This window comes from Ostreococcus lucimarinus, chromosome 17 (genome assembly GCF_000092065.1).
Source record: "Ostreococcus lucimarinus CCE9901 chromosome 17, complete sequence".
Taxonomy (NCBI): Eukaryota; Viridiplantae; Chlorophyta; class Mamiellophyceae; order Mamiellales; family Bathycoccaceae; genus Ostreococcus; species Ostreococcus sp. 'lucimarinus'.
Window position 1 is genome coordinate 1 of NC_009371.1, and position 18,215 is coordinate 18,215.

General features: G+C 58.1%; 10 protein-coding genes across 10 annotated transcripts; 5 read left to right on the forward strand and 5 right to left on the reverse strand.

Annotated features, from left to right (window-relative positions):
* Positions 1 to 504: 504 nt before the first annotated feature.
* On the reverse strand, positions 505 to 2,259 carry OSTLU_25703 (predicted protein; the record flags this gene model as incomplete). The annotated part of the gene is made up of 1 exon (XM_001422138.1): positions 505 to 2,259. The coding sequence occupies exon 1, from the start codon at positions 2,233 to 2,235 to the stop codon at positions 505 to 507; it is 1,731 nt and encodes a 576-aa protein (XP_001422175.1). The 5' UTR covers positions 2,236 to 2,259.
* A 93-nt stretch (positions 2,260 to 2,352) lies between these two features.
* On the reverse strand, positions 2,353 to 3,138 carry OSTLU_18626 (predicted protein; the record flags this gene model as incomplete). The annotated part of the gene is made up of 1 exon (XM_001422139.1): positions 2,353 to 3,138. One exon carries the CDS (start codon positions 3,136 to 3,138, stop codon positions 2,353 to 2,355), a length of 786 nt encoding a protein of 261 aa, XP_001422176.1.
* Positions 3,139 to 3,445: 307 nt separating this feature from the next.
* Positions 3,446 to 4,774, forward strand: OSTLU_93903 (predicted protein; the record flags this gene model as incomplete). Its single annotated transcript, XM_001422033.1, has 1 exon — positions 3,446 to 4,774. The coding sequence occupies one exon, from the start codon at positions 3,446 to 3,448 to the stop codon at positions 4,772 to 4,774; it is 1,329 nt and encodes a 442-aa protein (XP_001422070.1).
* Positions 4,775 to 4,895: 121 nt separating this feature from the next.
* On the forward strand, positions 4,896 to 5,327 carry OSTLU_28211 (predicted protein; the record flags this gene model as incomplete). The annotated part of the gene is made up of 1 exon (XM_001422034.1): positions 4,896 to 5,327. One exon carries the CDS (start codon positions 4,896 to 4,898, stop codon positions 5,325 to 5,327), a length of 432 nt encoding a protein of 143 aa, XP_001422071.1.
* A 34-nt stretch (positions 5,328 to 5,361) lies between these two features.
* SDG3526 (predicted protein) lies at positions 5,362 to 6,851 on the reverse strand (the record flags this gene model as incomplete). The annotated part of the gene is made up of 1 exon (XM_001422140.1): positions 5,362 to 6,851. The coding sequence occupies exon 1, from the start codon at positions 6,847 to 6,849 to the stop codon at positions 5,362 to 5,364; it is 1,488 nt and encodes a 495-aa protein (XP_001422177.1). The 5' UTR covers positions 6,850 to 6,851.
* Positions 6,852 to 7,056: 205 nt separating this feature from the next.
* Positions 7,057 to 7,602, forward strand: OSTLU_28213 (predicted protein; the record flags this gene model as incomplete). Its single annotated transcript, XM_001422035.1, has 1 exon — positions 7,057 to 7,602. One exon carries the CDS (start codon positions 7,057 to 7,059, stop codon positions 7,600 to 7,602), a length of 546 nt encoding a protein of 181 aa, XP_001422072.1.
* A 38-nt stretch (positions 7,603 to 7,640) lies between these two features.
* OSTLU_42140 (predicted protein) lies at positions 7,641 to 8,408 on the reverse strand (the record flags this gene model as incomplete). Its single annotated transcript, XM_001422141.1, has 1 exon — positions 7,641 to 8,408. The coding sequence occupies one exon, from the start codon at positions 8,406 to 8,408 to the stop codon at positions 7,641 to 7,643; it is 768 nt and encodes a 255-aa protein (XP_001422178.1).
* Positions 8,409 to 8,774: 366 nt separating this feature from the next.
* OSTLU_18630 (predicted protein) lies at positions 8,775 to 15,074 on the forward strand (the record flags this gene model as incomplete). The annotated part of the gene is made up of 1 exon (XM_001422036.1): positions 8,775 to 15,074. One exon carries the CDS (start codon positions 8,775 to 8,777, stop codon positions 15,072 to 15,074), a length of 6,300 nt encoding a protein of 2,099 aa, XP_001422073.1.
* Positions 15,075 to 15,087: 13 nt separating this feature from the next.
* Positions 15,088 to 16,117, reverse strand: OSTLU_28216 (predicted protein). Its single transcript, XM_001422142.1, has one exon. The coding sequence runs from the start codon at positions 15,963 to 15,965 to the stop codon at positions 15,180 to 15,182; it is 786 nt and encodes a 261-aa protein (XP_001422179.1). The 5' UTR covers positions 15,966 to 16,117; the 3' UTR covers positions 15,088 to 15,179.
* A 269-nt stretch (positions 16,118 to 16,386) lies between these two features.
* OSTLU_47852 (HAAAP family transporter: tyrosine) lies at positions 16,387 to 18,116 on the forward strand (the record flags this gene model as incomplete). The annotated part of the gene is made up of 2 exons (XM_001422037.1): positions 16,387 to 17,698; positions 17,801 to 18,116. Coding segments are annotated over exons 1-2 (1,602 nt in total), but the record flags the coding sequence as incomplete, so codon positions are not given.
* Between the last annotated feature and the right edge of the window lie 99 nt (positions 18,117 to 18,215).

An 18,215-nucleotide genomic window follows, 5' to 3' on the forward strand; every position in this document is an offset into this window, starting at 1 on the left:
CCCTAAACCCTAAACCCTAAACCCTAAACCCTAAACCCTAAACCCTAAACCCTAAACCCTAAACCCTAAACCCTAAACCCTAAACCCTAAACCCTAAACCCTAAACCCTAAACCCTAAAACCCTAAACCCTAAACACAGATGCAAATACATGTTTCATGCGCGTACGCGAAATTCCAGCGTCGTCGACTGCCAGTGTAGTGGTTTAGGTGACCCCTTTACTCGCGCTGCTTTCAGGGCGCCAAAAGCGTCATGTTCCAGAGACACTGCTAACCCTAGTTTCTAACCCTAGTTTCTAACCCTAGTTTCCTGGGAGCCGACGCGGGACGACGACGGCGACGTGGGTGAGTCGATTTGCATTCCTACTTCAAATCTGGGTCGTTATCTATGGCTTCTTGCGTCGTTCCGTCGCAAAGCAGGAGTTGCGAGAGAAGATGTCGCGCCGCGTCGCGCTGACCCGCTCGATTCGCCGCGCACGCCGCGTTATAGACAACGAAAATAAAGTTTCACAAATCGCTCGCGGCAAGCCACAGACGGGTTTTCGCGAGTTCGCTGGCGACGACGTCGGAACGCTCACGGTTTTCGATAGGCGCCAATCCATGAGATGGCGGTTGGGGATCCGTTTGGCACGCCATCGATGCATACCAACGAAGCCATTCGTCGTTTCTCGAAACGTTCGCAGAGACGTCGACGACGGAGGGCGTCGACGAGGCTGAGGCGGCGCCCTCCGTCGTGGTCGGCCAGACTTTGTTCGCAAATGCGATGGCGACGCCGACGTGCAACTTGGCCGTCACCGGCGAGGCGATGCGCACTTGTACGCGTGAGCCGTCGCTGAGTACCAACGCCGCGTTGGTTCTCGTTCGATCAAAGAGCAAAATCGTGCGATCGTCAAATACACCGCGCACGCGACCATCGGCGTAAGCGACGAGTTCGCCCTTCACACCGATCGCCTCGCGCTGGATTACATCCACAGACATCGCTGCAAACGCGTCGGCAACGTCGTACGCACCCTTCGTTATCGCGTCTCGACGTGCGACGCACGCACGCTCGAATCGTCTCAAACGCTCGACGACGGGAAGCAATTCGACGAACTCGTCGTCTTCAGCGATGTCCTCTAGCCCGAGTTTTCGCGAAGATGTCTGCGACGTAGTTCCTTCGCTGACAACGCCCGGCGCGACCATTACGATGAAATCGTCAGAGCACGCCACGGCGCGTTCGTCTTGGGCAACCGCAACGCACCGCGCGTTTGCCCCCTCCCAAGCGAACATGGCGCCGTCTCCGCTACCGTCGCCGCATGCGCACGCCCAAATCGTGCAATATGGCGTCCATTCCACCCACGGTTTCGCCTCGGCGTCGTATGTGTTCAAACCCCGCGAAGACCACCACGACTTTGGGTCCTCTCGCGACGGGTTCCACGGCGTCCCGCCGATGGCTTCACCACCGAGCAACGCGCGAGGAAGCTCGCTCACGGCATCATCAGCACCGAGTCTGTCTATATCGACGTCGCGTTCGGCGATCGAGAACGCCCTCGCGCTTCGCAAAGCGCGAAGCGGAAACGACCATCTCTGAGGCGTCGACGCCACCTCAAATCTCGACCTCTGCCACACGTGCTCAAAATCACTCCCGCGACTGCCGATGAGCACCGGGTAAAGCACCTCAAAAATAACCCCGTGCGACGCGATGAGTCGCGCTTTGACGCTTCCGCACCGCGACTCGATGGAAAATCCTCCGTCGTCGTCGACGTTCACGCCTGCAGCTGCGTCCCACGTCGCGCTTTCAATCTTGTTCGCGTGCGCAAACGTGCGCGCGCCGTCGCCGCGCTCTTGCCGTCGCATTTCTTTCAACATCTCTGGCACGTATCTCGGGACGTCCACCAACGCGTTTCGCACCTCTAAAGCCGCGTTGACTTTGCTTCGCCATTTCGTCGTCGCGAACGCCGTCAACTGTCGCGTGGCCTTCATCGCGTCGTCTCCCTCGCGCGCGCTGAACCCGAACCCACGTTGGTCGATCACCATCGTCGAGCAATCTCTAAACGAACACTTCATCGCCGTCGCCGACGACGCGAGAGATTCCCGTCGGGAAACCAGCCGCGCTGACGACGACGGTTCAGCGGACACTGTCGCATCTTCCCGCACGATGACGACGCGCACGAGGTCATCGGGCGCGGTCCCGGCGCCCGCATCGGTCGCGAACGACGTCTCTACTTCGTACGTCTCGCGCGCGCGTCGTACGTCCATCTCGATGCGCGTGCGAGGCGCGCGTCGTTGTGTGTCACAGAGTTTTGAATATTCGACAAATTTCTCTACTTCGCGAAGGCCACGCGACAGTTGACGGCTATTTGTTCTTCGGACGATCTACGTCGCGAACGCTACGGCTATTTGTTCTTCGAACGATCGAGGCGCCCAGTCTTGACAAATTTCTCGCACGAGCGCGCGCGAATCCATGGAAATGTCTGGAGGCGCGGCGACTCCTCGAAGCGCCTTGGCCTCGGCGCACGACGCGACGGCAATTTTTGACTTGAACACCTGTTCCATCGCCGCGTCGCCTTTGGCTAAGAATTCCGCCACGCCGTTCGCCATGTCGACTCTGCTCACGCGATCTGGTCCGCCCATGTTATACACCCGGCGATCGGGCAAATCATCGTGGCGCTGAAGCAACGTGCGCACGACTCGAACTATGTCGAAGACGCAAATCGGCGAACGGAACTCGTCGTCGTAAAACGTCGTCGGCGTCTCCTTGGCGAAGCTTGATGCGATGAAATCTAGAAACAACGTTCGCTCTACGTCCGTTAACGGCGCTTTGGGTCCCGTGATGATACTCGAACGCAGAACGATCGACCGCGGATAGTCCTTCGCGAGCGTCTCTTCGCAAAACACCTTGCTCGCGCCGTAGGCGTTCACTGGAGCGCACGCCGTGCTCTCGTCGCTCAACGCCCGTTCGCCGTCATAGACGTGATCCGTCGAAAGTTGTATCCACAGCGGCGCTTGTTTGCCGCGAGACTGCGCGATGGATGAAATCGCGCTCCACAACGCTCTCGGCGCGTTCGCTCGGCGCGCGAGTTCGGGCGCCGCTTCGCACTGCCCCGGCGACGACATCGCCGCGCAGTTAATAACGCCGCGCAAGTCGAGGCCTTCGGCCATGAGCGCTCGCGCCGCTTCTTCGCAGCTCTCTTCGCAGTTGAAATCACACTTCACGCGCACCATTCGTGCGTCGCAACCGTCGTCGCCACCACTTCTTCTCGACGTCGTGAAAACTACATCGCACGCCTCGGTCGCCGCGATGAATTCGCGCGCGACGAATTGGGCCAGGTAGCCGTCGATCCCTAGCACGCACACCGCGGTTTTCATCCCACGCGCTTTTCGACGACGACGCGCGGCGACGAGTGCGACGTTCGCTCGTTCGTTCCTTGGTTCTGTCGTCAGAGGTGCGCTCGTCAACGCGCTCGCGATGGCCGGTGGATACGTCCCCCCGCACGCGCGACGCGGGAAGAATGCGTCGAGTAGCGCGTCGACGACGATCGCCTCGCCGACGCTCGATGCTTTCGAGCGCGAGCTGCGCGCGGCGTCTAAACGCATTTCACGGGCCGAAACCGCTGAAGAAGGATTGGCGCTGTACGCGCGCACGCTGGAGAATTTACGCGCGTTCGTGGCGAGTTCGAGTCAGGACGAACGTGGTGACGAAGCGCGCGTGAGCCTAGCGAACGCCGCGCTCGAGTACGCGGGCGAAATCATGCGAGTCGAACGTCGAAAAGCGTTGAGCACGACGACGCGCGCTGACGAGGCTCGCACAAAAGAGCGGGCGATTTCATGCGCGCAAGATGCCCTACGAGCGTTCGAAGGTTTAAGTGGTTCGCCATTAGAGAAGGCGAACGGTGTCGCCACCGCGCTTTCACGAATCGTCGAGCTTGGGGGCGGCGGTGACAACGCCGCAGAGGTTTCGGCGACGCTGGCTCGAGCCGTGGAAATGTACGATTACTGCGCGACATCAATAGAGAATAGTCAAGCGCACGAAGACGTCATGCCAGCGCTTTGGAATTGCGCGGACGCACGACTCAAAGTCGCCGAACATCGAGCGGAGACGGGAGACGTAGATGGTGCTTCGACGTCTTACAGAGAATCATTCTCCTTATACGAGCGCGCATGCGGGTTTTGCGACGCAAATCGGGGCGACGACTTGAGCGGACTACTGTACGATTGGGGTTGCAGCTTGACGAGCTACGCGCTGTTCTTGGCACAAAGTTTAGATGCGTCGGAAGACGCAGTCAGAATCGCTGACGCTGCGGTTGAAAAATTGCGCGCTGCGGGGCAATTTGCAATCGGCGACGTCGGCGCACTAAACGCGCTCGGCGACGCATACCAAACGAAGGCAGAAATTTTGTCCCGGTTTGATGATGCAGCGCCCGCCGTCGACAGTTTACGTCTTGCGATTTGCGAAGCGTACGACGTCGCGCTGAAATTGAACAGCACTGAGTTGAACAGCACCATCGGCCGCGGAGAAGCACACATGGCGCTCGCGGCTTTGTTTCGTCGAAGCGGCGATCACGCCAGAGCTGATGAAGCCTCTGACACGGCTTGGAAAGCTTACGACAAGGCGCTCAAGCTCGGTGATAAGAATGATCCAGGAACGTGCGAAGAACGATTCGAAGTTGTCTATAACGCGGCGTGCGCGGCGAATCGAGCGGGTCAGCGCGACGCGGCGCGACATCTTCTCTCGCAACTCCTGCTTTGCGACGGAACGACGCAAGAAGCCATAGATAACGACCCAGATTTGAAGTAGGAATGCAAATCGACTCACCCACGTCGCCGCCGCCGTACCTTGAGTGTCGGTTGTAACGGAAAATGTCTCGGCGCGCTCGCACGCTCGCGCTGCCTCACTCACTGCCGCCACCGAAGCCGACATGTCGCGCGAGTTTATGTTTGAGAATGAGTTTGCCATTTGTTGGAAGACGACGGTGCTTCCGAACGTACCGTTGAAGATGCATCGACACGATCGGGCGCGAACGATCGTCGCGCTTCAGGGCGGCGTGCTTAAACGCATCGATGAAGATGGCTCGCGCAAGGATTTGGTGTTTGAGACTGGAAAGGCGTACTGGTACGACGCCGACCCGCCGGATAATTTGCACGCCGACGCGAATGAAGGCGCAGAGCCCGTCGTGGTCGTCGTAACGGAGTTTAAAACGGAAGAGGATAGAAATGGAACGAGAGATGCGCGCGCTGAATGCGGGTGCGGTGTCGCGGGGGGCGCGTGCGACTGCCGGTCAAAAATTGGTCCACCGTTCGTAATCCCGGGCTGGGAGCCGCCGACAAAAAAGAAAGAAACGAGCGCTTGAACGGTGTTTCTTGTCTCAGAATTAGTGCTAGCGTTTAATTAGAATTGTCACACATGCTCAGCTGACGAGCAACCGCACTACGCGCCGCTTCGATGGCTTCTTGTTCCCTACAAAGGACGTACGCAGCAGCCTTGAATCCGACCAGAGTATCGCCTTCGCGAAGATTTCCGAGTGTTTCGCGCGCCTTGACTACCAGGTCGTCGCACGCTCGAGTGGACGCCGAGTCGAGCAGGTGCGAAAACGTTCGGAGCACGACGTTTTTGACGTCCTGCTCGTTGTATTCCAAGAAGCATTCACCGAAAAACATGGCGTTCTCTCCGACACCGACGACACTGTCGACTCGTAATAATGCAGCCTTAGGGTCGATGAAGCTGATATCATCATCCTCCGCTTTCGCGTGCATTTGAAATCCGATTTCGCTCGCCGCACGAAGGAAGTCTTCCCCGCTGAATTCAACAAAGTTTGTCCGCGAACTTTGAACGTCGACGAAGCCATAATTTACGAATAAATCTTCGTCGCTCAAATTCGACCCGTATGAATCAAAAACTTGTTCGCCGCACGCGTACGCTTTATGCGCTCGAAGCGTCGCTGTTTGCGATAGCGTGTCGTAAGTCAAAATCGCTTCATCGCCCGCATCCGAAGAGTGGTTCAAGCCGTCGGCCCAAGGAACGAGTGCCATGACTGAAAATTCGTCATCTTCACCGCTATCACCTCCACTGCCTTCCCAACAGTCTGCGTCTAAATCATTCAGGGTTTCTAACAGCGCATCATCGCGCACTTCGCGCAAACATTCTTCGTCGTCGAGCTCGTTCAGTCGAAACGCTCGGGAGATGACTATCGAGACCGCCCATCTAACGTGTCGCATCGAAGGCCAGTTCTCATCGTCGATGTTCAATTCATCGACAATCGAGCGAAAAAGGCGTGTGTCTTCTTCGCACGCGCGTATGAGACCTCTCAAGCGCGCGCCGGCGTGCGTCGAATTCGCCGGCAGATGCTGTTCGACGTCTTCGTCGCGCCAAAGTAAAGGATGCCACCGACCGTCATCCTCGGGAAGCGTGTCTAAATAAGGCTTCCATCTCGATGTGGTGTCTTTCAACCGCCACTCGCGCAACAGCGACACCGTCAAGAGTTGAAACGAACTCAAACCGCGCGCTCGAGCTCGCTCGAACGCCGCGTCTCCAAGCGCCGAGCGCGCGTCGAGCATGGCGTCGCGAGGAATCGCCACGATCACGTCGCCTCGCGCGATGCCATCATCGCACACACACGTCGCACGCACCCCGTAGCCATCGTCCCCAGGCGGTCGCTCGAGCGTTAACGCGAGCGCGTCGAAAGCGAATCGGTTGCGCAACCAACTCGCGAGGCGCGTTTCCGGCGAGCCCGACGCGGACGCCGACGCCGACGCGCGCGCTCTCGATCGAGCATTCCAACCAGCTCTCGATCGAGCATTCCAATCATCACGATCGCCCCGAACGAGCGCGCGAGTCACGCGAACCGCGTTCGCGTTCGCGTTCGCGTTCGTCATCGCGAGCGCGTCACTGCCGACACCGCAGTGCAGCGCGCGACGAGCTCGCGAACCGACAGCGCGATGCACGCGGCGATGACGAAGACGGCGACGGTGACGATGGCGATGACGCGGATGCCGGCGAACACGAAGCGCGCTGACGCCCGTCGCGTGCGCGCGAGCGCCGTGCACCGTAACGAAGTCGACGTGGAACTCGATCGACGATCGATGCTGTTGGCGAGCGCGTTCGCCGCGTCGACAACGCTCGGAGGCGCTCAAAACGCGCTCGCAGCGGTGGATGTCGGCTCAAAGGCGCCGGAGTTTACGCTGCCGGGCACTGCTGGCGACTCTGTGACGCTTTCGGACGCATTGAAGGCTAACGACTACGTCGTCCTATACTTTTACAACCAAGATGGCTCGCCTGGTTGTAGCATCGAAGCGCAGCGCTTTGAAAGCGCGATCCCGCAATTCACCGCCAAGAAGGCGCGCGTACTGGGTGTCTCCATGGACTCTCTCGAGAAGCACGAAGAGTTTTGCGATTCCAAGGGGCTCAAATCGTTCACCCTGTTGAGCGATAACGACGGCCGAGTCAGCGAGGCGTACGGAGCGGATTTGAAGATTCCCATTTTCGGTCGATTCAGCGATCGCCAAACGTTCTTGATCAAGAATGACGGCACGATCGTCAACCACTGGCTCGAGCGCGATTCGTCGATGGCGTCGGTGAAGACGACTGCACACGTCGACCAAATTCTCGCCGCCATCGAAGCCGCGTAAGTGAGATGCATAAATATTACAAACTCAAACACATCGCATCACGTACCTAAGCGAGCAACGACGTGTTCGAACGACTTGGCGCCATCCATCGCGCGCACGATCTTTTGCTTCGTCGCTTTCAACACGAGCGGGAATTCCATGTACGTCGCGCCGCCGAAACGCAACCATTCGTCGTCGAGCGTTTCAAACATCAGCGCATACAAGCGCTCAAAGGCCTCGTCGCCGTGCGCTTCGATCAACTCGGCGAAGCATATTCCCGTTGACGTCGTCGGGGCTTCTTCTTTGAGTTCGCACATCTCTACTAAACTAAATGTCAGATTTACTCCCGCGACGGCGAATGGGTACTCAAACTCGCTTCGTTCGCCGTTCTTTTTATGCCGCAGCTTATCGAACGTCTCCGGTTTGTTTTCTCCCAACCAAATCAAATTCGAGAGAGACAAAAACCCGCCAGCGCGAAAATCAGTCGTCGGCGAGCATCCTTGCCACCCCATCTCCTTCCAACTCTCGCTCTTTAAATCTTTAGGCGGCGCCTTTGACCCGAACGCGAGCGACCACAACTTTTTCAACGCATCCGTGTGCTCGACTTTGTTCCCGTCGTACGCCTCGTGCGCGCGCATCGCCAGTGCGTTTAATCCTCGCTTCTGTGTTTCGCTCAACGCGTACGCCGGCACCGGCGTGAGAAGTCCCAGACTCGCCGCGATTTGCGACACCAGCGCGGCGAAGAAATCGCCGACGACGCGCAAGGAAAACCCACCTCCGCGACGTCCATCGCCGCCGCCGCTCGCGCCACACGAGCGATGCTTCATGAGTGACGCCTCGGGTTCTGCCGAGTCGAGTCGTTCGTTCGTTCGTTCGTTCGTTCGTTCTGTCGAACCTCGGAACGTCACACGACGACGTCGAGCTCGCGGCCCGGCGTCGAGGCGTCGCGCGAGGGCATGCGACGGTGTTTGTACGACGCGTACGCGCACGCGTCGTCGACGCCGCGGGACGATGACGATGGAGACGGCGACGACGGAGATGACGATGGACGTTCGACGAGCGGTCGTCGCTCGGAGACGTCGTTGTCGACGACGCCCTCGGGGGACGCGATCGCGATCGCGCGTCGCAGACGCGGAAAAGTAACCGTGCGCGTCTTTCGGTCGAGCGACGATTGGGCGCACGCGAGGGGAGGGATGGACGAGGACGAAGACGAGGACGCGACGACGCGCTGGAGCGAAGACGGCGCGGCGTTCGCGCGCGCGTTGAGCGAGACGAGGTCATCCACATCCACGTCGACGGCCACGGCAAGCGTGATGACGAGAATCGGCGAAGTGGTATGGCGATCTACGTTTGACGGCGCAGTACCGCTGGCGGGGATGGGATTGGCGCTCGCGAAGAAGAAGAAGACGTACGATTTGTTGCGAGTCAATCTCAAGGGCACGCCCACGGTGTACCGCGAGCGCGTGCGGCTGGACGACGATTTGGGTGATGAATTGGACGACCAAGTGGTGGACTCGGTGACGCTGGGTAAAAAGTTACGTCACGCGGACGGCGCCGAGTGGGTGGAGCGTGAACGCGAGCTCGTGGTTCTCGGCCGCGGTAAGACATCAGTGGGGACGGTGATCACGATGTGGACGTACGATGATGCCGATGACTTCCCAAATTTCAGGTGCATGCGAGTGATAGATTGTGGCGGGGACGTCGCACCTCGGCGAAGCATGTTTCGTACTCCGCGCCGCTTGCGCGTGGCGCTGCGTTCGGAGGATGGTGCTTTCAGCGTCGCCGTGTGGTCGTCTATCGGATCGTTGAGCGTTTTCTGCGTCTCTAAAGACGGCGAAGAATTGGTAAAGCGTATCAATACTCGAGATGACGTGTGCGCCGCAGCATGGTGGTCTTTTGACGCGCTTGCAGTGGCGACTCGAGCGGGAAATCTCACCGTAAAGACGGTTCCCGAAGACGAGAACGTTTTGGGAGACAAACCTGAAACATTTGATTCGATCGAAGATTTAGTGTCCGTGCCGAATGTTGTGGCTGAAAATGAGCGTGGTCGTTTGTTGCTACTCGAACGTCCTCTTGAAGGTGGATGGCGACTCATCTCAATCAACGAACGAACGCCGCTCGAAATGTTGCATTCGCACATGGATGTCGAGGAGTGGGGCGTCGCCCTAACCTTGGCTCGCCAACACGGGCTCGACACGGACGAGATTTACAAGACTCGTTGGAAGCGTTCGCGCATTACGATAGAAGGCTTGACCGACTGGTTATCACGCGTATCAGATCGCGCGTGGGTGGGCGTTCACTGCCTCATCGCATGCGCCGATTCGTACGAGATTCAGCGGCACGTGTTGGTGTACGGATTGAAGGAATCGGATGCGCAAGCGAGACGAACGTCTAAAAATGGCGGGTTGGATCCAGAGTGGAACTGGTGGATTAAGCTTCGATTGGCCTTGCTCGGTGCGCTCGATCGCGCCGATACAGTGCACGAGATCACCGGCGGGGGATTTTCCTCTCAAGTCTACTCAAAACTTTTGCGATCGACGATTGCTCAAGCGGCGTTGACTGCGGCATATGCGAGCGATGTGAAATCTTTAGAGATCATCTTCAAGCGACACGCATGCGGGGTTCGTGACGTGATTTTCGACAGTCTTTCTGCATTGCCCGAAACGTCTCAGGTAGCGACGTATGATAAGCTTTTGCCCTGGTCTGAAGAATACGTCATCAGCAGCGGAGCTGCGCAACTTTCGGGACGTCGCACGAGAGATTGGTCAGAGTCAGAAGCGTATCTGAAGGAAATCAATCAATGCGAGGCGGGAGATTACGATTTAGCCCGTGCGGCCGATGTTTCGCCGTCGGTTAGTGAAATATTTGATAGCCTCGCTACGAGGGAGTGGTTAAAGTCGGCTACGGAGGAGCTGTGTAAACTCGCACGATCACCGAACGATTCGATGACGATACATTCTAACGAAGAAATGGAAACATGGACAATACGCAGGTCGTGTGAGATGGACGCGTTCGCTGGATCTCTCAGTAGTGCGCATCAACTTTTGGATTCCGCCTCGAGATCTTTGGCTACGAGCACGCTCGTCGACTACGCGTGCGCCGCATCGACACTCGCATCGACGGCATTCATACTTTTTGACGCAGACGATCGCCGAATTTGTGACGTTAGCCTTGAGGAATTTCTTGTGAGCGACCCATATGGACGATTATGCACGATTCTATCGATGTTGAGTGAAAAGAATATGTCTCGGCTCATGTCCGGTCCTGTCAGCGAAATCCTCGCGCACGTTGGCGGTGCGTCAGAAGACGGTGTGGTTCTCGCGCGAGAGATGATTCAACGTTGGATTTTACGAACATCTGAGGACCGAAATCTTGGGCTAGTATCTCGCATCATTCGCTGGCTCTCTTCGTCGGTAGAATCGATCGAATTGGTCGGTGGTCCCGATGCGCTTGCCTCCGTCGTTGTCGAAGCTTCGCTATCGCACGACGATGGCGACGAAAAGTTGATAGCAGAGTTGGCTGATATGCTCAGTGATCTTCCTTCGCTCGTCGCTGAAGTACCAGTTGCGAAAAAAGCTATCTCGCGTCTGAACGCGTGCAAATTGATGCAACAAAACGACGTGAGCGTTTCGCTGAATGACATCGTCAGCGCTGAGCGTGATGAATCCAAGGCTATTAGTTTCGTGCGTACATTCGTCGCAAACGTCGTCGCCAAAAACTCTTCTTTGCAGTGGTCGAGTCTGTGGTCAGATCTACACGGATTACAGTCGAGTGTGTTCCGTCGCTCGCTTTCACACGATCAAGTCCTCGGTGAACTGCTGCGCGCACAACTGCGCGCAAAGGATTGGACGCACGCAAAGCGACACGTTCCCGCGAATGGCCCTGCGGGAGCCGTCGGTGCCCTTGTCGGTGGATTAAAAGAGCTTGGAGGCGGCGTGTCTGCCGTTATCTCGCCATCCATTGCGGAAGATATCGTTTGCTCGGTCGCTGAAGAATTCCTCGCGCGGGCCGAACACGTTGACGACGAGGCGTCGCTCGCAGCCGAAAACTGTCTTCGTTTGATGCCAACTCGAGACACAACGACAAAGAGGCTCAATTTCATCGCTGCGCTGCGTGTGCTTTCGAAGTACGAAGTTCGCCGCGCACCGAGCGCGATAAACGCTGAAAGTGCTCTCGAGATGGTGCTGGAGTGCGCGAAGAAGGACGACGCCGGATGTCGCGCGCCCGACTTTTTACAAGAAATCGCCGCCAATCTTGGTGTAAGCGACGACGAAGCACGCATGTCTATAATCCTCGCGACTGGAGTCAAAGCCCTTGACGTTGGCGACGTAGAAGCCGCTTACGCGACGGCATCACGCCTCTGCAAGCGCAACTACGGGCCCGCTTGGAAACTGTGCGTCGACGTTGCGCGGGCCATGCCAATGGATGACACCAAAAGGGTCGCGAAAGGGTCTTTACTAGCATTTGCGCTGGTGCATGCTGATCAAGCTGTTCTCGCAACGCTCCTGGGCGATTGGCAAGCGACGCAAACGCATCAGATACTGCACGCGTTCGCCGACGCGCACGCGGGCGATGCAAGCGACGACGATGTCGAGAGATCCCTATCGAAAGCCTGCGGGGATAGTTGGATTGGAACGGGCGTTCGGCCAGGAGTAAAGACTCTCGCGCGTCATTCACACTTTGGTCGAGCTTTAGAATTGATTTTCAGCTCATCCGACGAGAAGGCGAAAGAAGCTGCAAGTGCCGTCACGTACGCACTCGGCGTTCACGCGACGAACGTATCGGACGATGTTTTGGCGAATGTCGCGCAGAACTCCATAGAATTAGCTTTAAAGAGTTGTCGAGCGAGAGATTTTGGCTCTGAAACTCCACCACCGATGATGTGGTCCGCTATGGGGGTTTTACTGACGATGCGAGATGCGGTGAAGGTTTCCTCCGTCGTCGACGAAGTCGCGAGCCGTATTCACGACCGCGCGACACTCCAGACGATTCTTCACTTCGGAACGTGCGTGCACGCGCTCCGAGCTCTTCGTCTGACGTGGGATTCAATTAATTTGCCGAAACCCGTCACGGTTTCTTCGCTCGTTGATTTGGTTGGGAAAATTCAGTCTCCCGGTGACGAAATTATGGTTGACGTCGGGTTCGTGAAGCAGTTCAGATCAAGCGTGGGCTCGGTCGTCGACGCCGAGTGGTTGTCGAAAATGATTCCAGAGATCGATGCCGGCGCATTTGCTGCAGATGGCGCGGATTATCGCAAGCGAGCCATCATGGCGCTCGCGGCTGGGAGTTCCGGTGCGCTATCCGGTGCTGAGGCGCTCGACAACGCCTTGAGACTCGCGGATGTGTACGGCGTTGATTCGTCCGACGTCTACACCGCCCATGCCGCACTTTTAGCGAGTGACAACGCCGAAGAGGTGCGTCGAGTCACTTCTCTTTTAAAAGAGAAGCTGCCCGCACATCCGAAGAAGAGCGTGGAGACGCTCCAAACATCTGTTTGGGAGACGTTGCCGAGGAGCGGAAAAGGCGCGCTAGAATCGGCGCTAGCATATTTCGAAGTCATGAGCGCTTGCGAGGATGGCACGGCGAAAAAGTTGTGCGAGATTTCAGATGCGTTGAAGAGTCTTTCCGCTTCGTGCGTGAATATTGATTTGCACGCGTTCGTTGACGGTAAAGGAGATGCGCCGCCAGATGCTGCGGACGCGATGTTGAACGCAATTCAGCGCGCCGTTGTCGCGAATGGTCAAAGTGGATTCCCACTCGAAACAGTTGAACGCATCATCGCCGCCGTTCAAAAGTTTCCGAGTGAAATTTCAAACCTCACCGTTCCAGAGGACGTGTTCTTCACCGTCGCTCGTTCACTCCTGGCGCCGCCGCCGGGAGCGACGAGACCGAGCCCCGATCACAGATGGGACGCTCTAAAGTCCGTGGGACTCGATCATCTTGGTGAAAAGCATCTTGTCACCATATTAAACGCCTTAATTGGTGGCGGCGTGTCCACAACGAAGATACAGAGGCCTCCATCATCGGTCCACAAAGAACTGAACACATTCAGCGCTGAAATCTCGTCCCGGACTCGCTTGAAAGCGGTGGAAGAAGTCTTGAGCGTCGTCGGCGACGCCGAAAATCTCAGCGGCGTGCGCGCGGCGAGGGATGACCTACGCCTCGTGATTCGAGTGATGGACGACATTCCTGGACTTAATTCGACACTTTTGAGACTGCTTGAAGAATCTTTAAGCGATCGAGAGAGTTTACAAGAAGTCGCTAAATCTTGGGTTCAGAACTCGGCGACGTTTGGGCAGCTCTCCACGCTTGCGGCGACGCTTGAGTCCGATTCCCCTGAACGGCGCGTAGACGTCCTCTTAGCCGTCTCGAGCGCTTTAAGCGACGCGTTTATAAATGTTTCCGATGAAGCATCGGAGCTTTTCAACATTGTCCGGCAAACTCTCGGGGGAGGTTCTCCCAAGGATGAGAAACTCGCCGAGGCGAGATTGAGCGCCTTCACAAAGCTCGAAGGTTTCGTCGCCGTGGCGACGCCCGTAATGCGAGGAAAAATCCTGGAAATTTTATCCGACCTCGCGAGTGAAACTTGCACACTTTGGCCTGGTTGGCGCGCGTCTCATCAAGGTCGAGGTATCGTGAACGTCCTGCGTATGCGCACGGGAGCGCTTCTCGCCCCCTTCGGACTCGAGTCGCCGACGGAAGAATCTATTCAAGACGTCCCCAAAATGTGCGCGTATTTCTCGAATGAACTCGCGCACGGCGACGTAAAGGTTCCTTTTTCCGTGCTCGTAGAAGTTTTAACGCTCTGGGAAGAGCCACCGAAGAGAACGAGGATAACTTTGAAGCCATGTTGGATGACTCTCTTGAAGCGAGGTTTGCGAGGCGATGAATGCGGCGAATCCATCGACATCGTCGCCGCTCAAATTTTCAGTAGCGGTGCATCGACGACAAAGCGGTGGTTATCGAACGAAGATCTTATGCAGCTTTTGGATGAAGCGAAGCAATCTTCCGATTACGATGATTTACTCGTCGCCAAGTTGTCTTTTCTCCTCGGCGAACCGTTTCACGGCTCTCCGACGACTTGGGACGCCGAAGCGGTGGCGCTCGCGGTACACGCAGAACAAATTCCGAATACCTGTGCGGCTTCGGAAGACGTCTTTAAGACATTTGTTGACTTGTCGTTCGAGCACGTGCGCGGACGGGACGTGCTTCTACCGCACATGATCGCCGCGTTAACGCGCGCCAAGATGTACGAACGCGCGGCGTCTCTCGCGCTGCGATTGACGACCGTGCATCCGGTATTCGCCGCCGATTTCGAGAGTCGTTTAGCCATCTTGCGCGAGCAATTGTACTACCGCGCGCAGGCAAAGCGCGATGGCGTTCAAACGAAGGAAGTGACGTCAGCCATCGACCGCGTCTTGGTTAAGCTCGAGACGAGCCTTGCGGGCGCGTGCGCCAGCGCCAGCGGCGCGCTCGAGATCGCGCTGTCGTGACGTGCGCGGAACGCGCGCGAAAAATCTACAAAAAATTACAAAGAATCTCTAGACACCTATGATACATTAGCTAGCGTTGTTGCGATGAAAAAGCACGAATTAGCCCTAAACGAGCGACCGGTGATTGATTCCCAGTTTTTCGCGCAAAGCGTTGCTAAACTGCGCTCGCCGCGTCGTGTGCGAACCAGAACTCGTACTAGTGATGAGGAATTCCTCCAAATCGCCCGCCTTCGTCGAAAACACGGCGGCGCGGTACGTCGTGAGCGGCGCCTTCGAACGCGCCTCGATACGCGAACGAATCGCGCACTCGAATCCACACATCGACGGCTCTTCGTCGCCGCTTCGCAGCGGGCACGTGAGGCAATAATTCGACAGTAACGCGTCGTTTTCGTTGCGTTCGTCGTCATCCATCGCTAAATCTTCCGCGTCAACGAACGCCACGCTCTCACCGCTCGTTTCGTCCGTGAGAATCGTCGGTCGCTTCAATTTCGCGACGACGACGGCGGATTCGTGTCTCCGCAGCGTCGCGTACAGCTCCAATTCCTTCAAAAACGCCGCGCCCGACGGTCGAGGACTCGATCGCAACACGCCATTCTTCACCTCCATCTCCCTCGCCTTGATGATCGTTCTCCGCGACGTCGCGCACTCTTCGTCCGTCGTCGCCTCGTCCGAGAGATCGCACAGCCACGCTCGCGTGGATATGTCTCTCCTCGACGCCGCGCCCGCCGTCGATCCGCCGAGGAACGTCTTCGCGAGCGATTCCACGACTTGCTGCGAGTTCCACGCGTGCGGCGCGCTCGATCCGTTATCGTTATCCATGCTTCCGTGATCCCCTCCCGCGCCGCCGTGATGCGCCTTCACCGCGCGTCCCCGTCGCGCCGCGGACGCCATCTTTCGCCGCGCGCTCGACGTCGACGTCGTCGTCGCGCGCGCGCCGCGCGTCGTCCGCGGCGCGTCCCGGAGCGCGGGCTGGATCGCGCGCATTTGTCCGCGCGCTCGCCCGTCCGGCCTCGCTCGTCCGGCCTCGGCGTTCGTTCGCGCCGCGCTGTGTCCACGCGCCAGATCTGTTATCCGAACACGTGCCAACGCACGCGGTCGCGCGGATCGTGACCAACCGAATGGTCATAAAATCTATTAATATACGATACAATACACGCATGTCTACACAGCGAACGCACCCACGCGAACCGCCGCCCCGGATCCCGAAGCGTCGCGTCGCCTCGCGTCGCGTCGCGTCGACGGATGGACCGACGCGCCGACGGACCGGCGCGCGCGTCCGGCGTCCGGCCGCACTCGCGTCCGCGCGCGCCGTTCGACGAGCGAGGGCGAGGACCGACGATGACGACGGTACCGACGCGCGCGACGACGCGCGCGACGACGGTATCGACGCGCGCGCGAGCGACGCGCGCGATGGCGACGACGACGACGACAGCGTCAACGGCTCGGCACGCGGCGACGGGAGGGCGACGCGCGCGCGACGGACGCGCGCGATTAGAGATGACACGCGGGGGCGGTGGAGTGAACGTCAACGACGCGTCGACGGCGGGCAGGGCGCGCCGACGCGCGCGAGGGGGAAGACGGACGACGACGACGACGACGAACGCGATTAGCGACGCGACGGAGCCAGAGCTCGCGGCGACGCGCGCGACGATTCCGATATCGTCGTTCGATGAAGAAGAGCGCGCCGTGGATGAAGAGAGGGACGAAGAAACGCACACCGGATCGCTCGCGGGCGTCGTGGCGCTCATCGTGGGAAGTACCGTGGGGGCGGGGGTGCTGGCGCTTCCGGCGGCGACGGCGGAAGCCGGCATCTTGCCGGCGAGCGGGGCGTTGATAGGGGTGTGGATCTTACTCGTGTGCGACGCCTTGCTGTTGGCCGAGGTGAATGTGGGGATTATGCGAGAGCGAGACGAAGATCGGTTGACGCACGGACGAGGGCACTCGCCGGTGGTGATTTCTTTGAGCGACATGGCGGAGCGGACGCTCGGCACCGAAGGCAAAGTTTTCGCGTCGGCGCTGTACTCATTCATGTCGCTCACCGTGCTCGTAGCGTACATAAGCAAGGGCGCGGAGATTTTAGATGGCGCGCTCGAAATCGGCCCATCGCTCGCCGCAGTGATGTTCACCGCCGGTTTAGGGGGTACGATTTGCTTGGGGGGATCTAAGGTGGCCGACAAGCTGAACCAAATGTTGACGTACGGTTCCCTCATCGCGTTCGCCGCGTTCGTGGGAAGCGGAGCGTTTTACGCGGATTGGAGCCATGCGAATTGGATGGGCTCGACCGATGCCGTCCCGTCGACGATTCCAATCATTTTCCTCACGCTCGTGTATCACGACTTGATACCCGTCATGTGCGCGTTTTTGCAAGGCGACATGAAGCAAATTCGGCGAGCTATTTTAATCGGTTCATCGATCCCGCTCGCCATGTTTTTGCTGTGGAATACCGTCGCTTTGGCTATGGCTGGAGGTGATATCACGGCGGATCCTCTGAGCATCATATCCGAAGATCTCGGTGGCTCCGCAAGCGTGCTTTTGAGCCTCTTCGGCGTCAGCGCCATCGGCACGTCCTTCATCGGCGTCTCTCTCGGTATGTCCGAGTATTTGATGCCATTCATGGAGAACGCGTTAAGCGGTCTCGACGAACCGGAAGAAGAGGCTAGATTGACGCGCGCTTTGTACGAGGCGATGAACACGTACGAAGACGAGAAACCATCTGGCTTGCCGAGCGTCTCGCGCGTGCTCACGTTCGCCGCCTTCCTCTCCGTCCCCCTCTTCGTCGCGGAACAATGTCCAAACATTTTTCTTCCCGTCACCAACTTTGTCGGTGCGTACGGAATGACGACACTTTACGGTGTTATGCCGCCAATCATGGCGTATACGATGCGACAAGAGAGGAGAGAGTCTCGGCGAGCCGACCCATTCGCGCCGCTCGCGTTGCGCTTCAAGACAAACACACTGCTTCCCGGCGGTCGTCTCACGCTCAGCGCGCTCAGTCTATCCGCCGTCGCCATCGCACTTTCTAAAGTGTACGAGGATATCTCCGTGGTGAGCGGCTCAGGCGTCGACAGCCCGCTGGCCGTCGGAAAACTCGCGGAGCTCGTCGCCGACGTCGCTTCGGCGGTCCCACTTTGAGAATGTCCC

Excerpts from the sequence above, each read along its gene's own strand:
- OSTLU_28216 (XM_001422142.1), bottom strand. The coding sequence starts at position 15,965 with ATGGCGTCCGCGGCGCGACGGGGACGCGCGGTGAAGGCGCATCACGGC.